The 6,000-nt window shown below is 44.0% G+C and overlaps 1 protein-coding gene across 1 annotated transcript in view; it reads left to right on the plus strand.

The window, feature by feature from the left end:
* CELSR1 (cadherin EGF LAG seven-pass G-type receptor 1) overlaps positions 1–4,321 on the plus strand; it is a 162,562-nt gene extending 158,241 nt beyond the window's left edge. Inside the window, exons 33-35 of the mRNA XM_088165786.1 lie at positions 44–286; positions 593–857; positions 2,163–4,321. Coding sequence (XP_088021912.1) covers positions 44–286; positions 593–857; positions 2,163–2,187 — 533 coding nt within the window. The 3' untranslated portion in view covers positions 2,188–4,321. The remainder of the gene's footprint in view (positions 1–43; positions 287–592; positions 858–2,162) is intronic.
* Positions 4,322–6,000: the final 1,679 nt, after the last annotated feature.

Raw genomic sequence — 6,000 nt, forward strand, 5'->3', positions numbered from 1 at the left:
ATACCAAAAGTGTTTTTTGAGCTAGTGTTTTTTTGCATTGCAGTTGATACCCTTCCCAATCATGTGAAACCCTATTGGCCCACAGAGTGCGTAACAGCCAGCGATGGTGAGGACCCTGGTAGGAAACAAAAACTCAAAGTAGAGACCAAGGTCAACGTAGAACTTCACAGGGAAAACCAGGTGAACCACAGCAATGAAGCACCACAGGACAAGGAGAACGAAGGGCAGCAGAAGGAGAACAGACCTCTGGCCCACCAGAATAACCAGCAGCCGGAGCAGAGGAAAGGTAGCACAGCCAACCCAGACTCATAGCTGGATTGGGAGACTGGGGGGTTAACGAGCATTAATTAGTCTAAAAGGTAGCTCTGTCAGGGAAAAATACTTTCCAAATGGCTCCAGCCTGTGTAGCCAGATACACCATGGGAAGCTAGTAGGTAGTTGCTGAAGTTTAATCTTTTGGTTATGAAATGAAGTGCCGAACTAGAAGTCTTAGTAACAACTAGAGAATGTAGTATCTTGCATGTGCTTAGCTTGATAAATGGAATTACTGATACACTTAAAAAGTTTTATTATTCCCTCTTTTCCTTAACAGGCATCTTAAAAAATAAAGTTACCTACCCTCCTCCATTGGTGGATAAGAATATGAAGAATCGTTTGCGGGAAAAGCTGTCAGATTACAATCAGAGCACAGTCTCATCCAGGACTGCTTCCCTAGGGACAAACGAGGGGCTCCGCTCTCCTTCGGACTCAGGGGTAACAGTAAAAAATGTTCGGAGGGAGCAGTCTCGAGACCAGCTCAATGGCATGGCCATGAGCCTCCACGTGGGAACAGGACATGCTGACACCTCAGACTCAGAGTAAGTGCCACATCGGGATGCCCTGGCCACCCTCCTGTGGTCTCACCCTTCACCTTCCAACCCCAGACTCATACATGAGCAAAACTTTCCCCTGGTGACTGGCCAGAGTCCTTCACCAGTGACTGTCTTGATGGTTTGCCCATACCATATCCCCAGACCATGGTATTTCAGCCATGAGAAGGCCAGAACAGGTATCATGGGCAAGGTGCTGTGACAGACACCTGCAGCTGGGTCACCCTGGGATGCTCTGAACTGGCAGACTGATGTGGTACTGGCACACTTGGACAGGAGCATCCTCGCTCTGCCCTACCACCCTGCCAGGATTGGGTGGGGAAAGGCTATGGGGGACATGGTGTGAGTGTCCATCTAGGCAGAGGGAAACCATGGCTGAGGCAGGAGACCCCAAGGCTGGAGAGAAAATCAAGCTACTGATCCTAAATTACCAGACCAGTGATTCCTACCTGCTGCATGGCAATCAGTGTGTGAATTTACCACTGTAAACTAAATCAAACATAAAAGGCTGAGCAAGCTCTCAGCTAAAGGGAATTCTCAGAAACCTCATTACTCATCATAATTCTTGAATTTCAAATTAAGACAACAGCCATATGTAAAGTCTCTGCAGGCATTTTATGTATATAGTCTCATTATTTATTAACATGAATAATAGTCTTATTGTTTCACCAAACCGAGAGAAAATTTCTCACCCAGCTTTAACTCTGGCACTATCCCATCAGACTTTAAATACCCCTGTTGTCTGGGTGCACAGACCATTCCCACCTCACTATAAAAGCACATCTTTGGATTGCTGGGAGTTGACTGATTAAATAGACCCTGGTTGGCCAGGAAACATGGATGTTTTGAATAAGCCATTACTGAATAAGCTGCTACCAGGTAACACAGTCATTACTGGAGAGTAACTTGCCAGCTTGTACTAAGCAACCGTGTTATCTCCAGAGCTTTGGCATCATGGAAAGCTCTGCTGTTGGCAGCAGATTGCATGAATCTGTCTGATACACCAGGCTTCTAGCAGCTTGTAAGATCTGTGTGTGAACCTTGCATCCTCAGCAAAGCACTAGACAAACACTAGCCCTCTGCAGAACTTCCTCTAAAGCATTTTTGTTGTGTAGTATCTGAAACTGTTTCTCCCAGCTGGTCTTCCCCTCCAGGACAGCATCCCCCTTGCAAGCATTGGTAACTTCACAGAGCATGAGCCCTTACTAAAAATGATTAGGTGGATTTGGGTGGAGTGGTTTGCCTGTGCCTGTTTAACCCTAAGCCTGCATGATCACTTCTTCTCACTAACAGAGGCAGTAATGAAACTTCAATTTGAACCATCAGGAAATTATGATCACCTCTGCACGGTTCTGACTCCTCACCTCGGACTTCAGCAGAGTGGGCACACGGTGAGGAGGATGAGGAGGGCATCGATCCCCACATGGCTTCATCCTGGCAGACTCCTGGCTGCTCCCAGCTGCACTTGCAGTAAGGGCTCTGTGTGGTACACTCCTCCCACAGGAGCCGTGCTGAAAACATGGGAATGGCCACAGGGATGCACTGTGATGGCAGACACCTGTGCACCGTGCAGACCGTGCTGCAGGGGCTGCTTGTTACGGGGGGAGCCAAGGAAAAACACATTGTTTCCTAGTGGACCTACAATAAGCCTAAAGACAAGCACTAGGAGGTGTCTCCTGTGGAGTTTTGATGGCTACAGCGTGAGCCCTTGAGGTTTCTGAGCTCTAGGGAGGAATATTGCAACAAGTGTCCTTTGGTTTCTACGCCAGCATCTCTGTCCACCTCCCTACGGACGCATCGTCTTAAGAAAAGAAAATCCTTTATAAATATATATATAAAAAGTGTAGATACTTTTATATATTTTGTATGGTGTTGCTAAAGACAAAGTTCCTTTGTATATTTTACATTTATACTGATCTTGTTAATTTGATAATAGGAAATCAATTAAAAAGATGTTTTGATATTTTTTATATGAACATTGCACAATTTTACTTGAATTTGGCATTTGATAAGTAACTGAGGTTTGCATGGAAGTCACCTTCAGATGCAATGCAATTTTCAAAGTAATACAGTGAAGATTACATCAAAATCCATGCCTATAATTTATAAGTTTTGTTAACAGATTTTGGAACACTTATAAGGGCGCAGTATGTTTTTCTTATAACCTCTTCTAAAACCCACACTTTTTTTTTTTCATTTTTTGGTATTTTGATCTCTTTTCACAAGTGCATTGAAGTGTTCAGGAACTGAACTTCAGGACTACACATATCTTTGTGTAAGGTTTCAACACACTCCTTGTCTGGAAGAAGTCAAATCAGTATTTCCCTTACCAAGTACAAGAAAATAATTGGTGTGATTGTATGGTAGGTTTTGACCTTGGTCTGGCTCTGCAACAAACCAGCACTTTGTATGTCCCAAGGAGAGAGCCCTCCTCCCATGGATCAAGGTCTCCCTCGGGTGTGGGGTTCTTTTTCTCTTTTTTGCTCACTGGATTCAGCACATTGCTAATCAAAGCAGAAATACAAGACTTAAAAGATGTCCAGATTTGACTGCCCAGCTCTTTGACAAAGATATTTCAAAAAGTTCATGGAAGGCTTAAAGGTTCATGTTTCCCACAAAATGTGCTGGTTTCACAAGTATAGGAAAGTTAAGTGTAACCTGTCTGTTGTCTTCACCTTCCTGCAATGTTTACAAAAAGAGGAAAAGTAAACTGTGAAAAACTTTGCATCCAACAGTGTGAGGCAGAGCTCAGCTGGTGGCTCCCATGGTGGAATTTGTGACTCCAAGGATGACAATGGTGTGCCTGTGCCTGCTGTCTGCCAACACGGCTTTCAGGAGCTCCTTGCTCACCATAGCAGCCCTTTTGGGAAAAATACTGGCTATTGTTTGTGCAAATGTGTGTGAAGGGGAAGAAACAGAAAATTGGGCTAAATAAATTACAGGAGTTGAGGAAAAGATGAGAATCTGTATACTGTAATCTCAGTTTCATTATATTCTTATGCATTTTCAGAGTATCAAGGAGGCCTTTGGAGGGGGAGAGGCAGGAAAGATGCTGTTCCTTTAAAAATTATGCAACATACTCTGTGACATTTTCTGACAGAAAAAAAAAAAGATTTGAATGTTTTAAGGGTCTGGCACTTGTTTGTGTGCTCAGGCATTGTGTATAACCCATGCTAGTTGTTCTTACATCTGTGTATGTATATTTTGTCCCAGTGAGATGTAGGTAGTTCTTATTTTGATCAGAATTGTCACAGTAAATGAGGGTCAGCTGTATTAATGACAAAAAAATTAAAACCTATTTTTATGACTTTTTAAAAGCTTTATGGCAGATTAGACACTGGAAGTTGTTGTTTGTTTTTTTTTAACAAATGTATATTTATTAATGTGCAGAACACTGGAATTGCATCACAGATGAAAGGAGAATTTACAATAAATTAAGAAATTTTTTTGAACTTGTATTCTTCCTCTAGTGGTTTATTTTTAAGTGCAGCGCAGATGATGAGAGTCCAAATGGCATTTCCTGGGGATTAGCAGGAGCAGGAACATACAGGTACCCATCTCTCACTGAGGCAGAAGAGGCTGTGAAGCACCAACCAGCCAGTGCACACCTCCCGTGCAGCCAGAGCCCTGTGCTGGCACGGGATGCCACAGTGTGCACGGCATTTCTGTCCAAACCTGTGGAATTCTTCGGATGTGGGAAGTGGTCCGTGGAAGAGAAGTGCCCTCTACTAACCTGGAGCAAAGCAGATCAGCAGGAAAGCATCAGATTTAGAAAAGGACGTGTGAGAGCAGCTCAAGGGGAGTGGCAGCCAGCCCAGCCCACGACAGCCTGCAGTGAGTGACAATGGCCTCTGGGATGGTCTGGGCTCCCTCCTTGGCTCTCCCAGGCCAGCTGAGGACAAGCCATGGTCCTGCTCACTCAGTGTTTTGCAGGCTGTTGTGCAAGTCCTCATTCATGCATCTCACAAGGCACAGCAGTGATCTGCACATGTTATGTCAGTTATCTGGAAATAAAAATATTTCTCAGTGTCAACTGGCCAGTGTAAAGCCAGGTAGAGAGAACCTGCTACTGATTTAGGAGCAAAATCAAATCTTCAGGATCTTCAGTTTGGAAACACCTCTGGCAAAACGCTAAACAAACTCAAATAATTATCCTAAAGGGAAACTATTTTGAATTTTATTGTACAAGTGCATTATTTGGTGGAACACTGAGTTTTTTTCTCAAGTGTTAGTTCACCATTCTGTGGAGATGCAGAAATAAGCCTCAGACTTTCACATAAGCAGGTTAGTTAAGGGAGAGACCAGGCTGTGATCCTGTCTCCAGTAGTGACCCACAGCATATGTTTAGGAAAAGAGGATTATCAGCCACACGTAAGTGGCAAGGTGGCCCCAGCAGGGTCCACAGCCCCCAGCTCTGCAGCTCAGGGCTTCCCAGAGGGAGGGGTTGTGCTTGTCTCCAGCAACCCATATATTTCCCTCATACATCTCTCATGTTGTTTTGGATCCATTTAAACTTCTGGTACACAGTGGGCTGCCTGATTCAGTCACAAGCAGCAAGAAAAATTTCTTCCTCAGCTTCTTTCCTGTCCCCTGCAATGAACACCTTTGCTGCTTGTAGCAGGACAGGCAGTGAGAATCATCTCAGTCACCCTCTCCAGATCAAAGAGAGAGACAGGCTCTCTCCTAGAGCACGTGAGTAATCTCTTTCCAGCTGGACATCTTGGATCTCTGTAACTGTTCCACGTGCAGAAACACTGCTGTACCTTTTTACCCTTTTACCCTTCCTTCTTCAACCCATTACCACATCAGCTATAGTCTTTTTGGTGGTGGCAGGGAGAGAAGAGACCAGAACAGTCCACAAAATGCAAGCAGTAGGCCTGCCAACACCCCCCCAAAAAAGAAATAATTTTAAAAATCTCCATTTCATTCACTTTTCCTGTCCTAATCTTTACAATGATATTTGGCCTAAGCAAATTATAGAAAAAAATTCTGTAAGAGATGCACCACTGGCAGCAGCATGGCATGGTAAGAATGCAGTAACATAAGCAGTCATGAAGCCCAGCCCCTTTAACAACTCAGTATACTCAGATATATTCAAATATACTCAGGGATCTGTCTAAAAGTCCTAAAC

The sequence above is a fragment of the Sturnus vulgaris genome, chromosome 5, assembly GCF_052056855.1.
Source record: "Sturnus vulgaris isolate bStuVul1 chromosome 5, bStuVul1.hap1, whole genome shotgun sequence".
NCBI lineage: Eukaryota > Metazoa > Chordata > Aves > Passeriformes > Sturnidae > Sturnus > Sturnus vulgaris.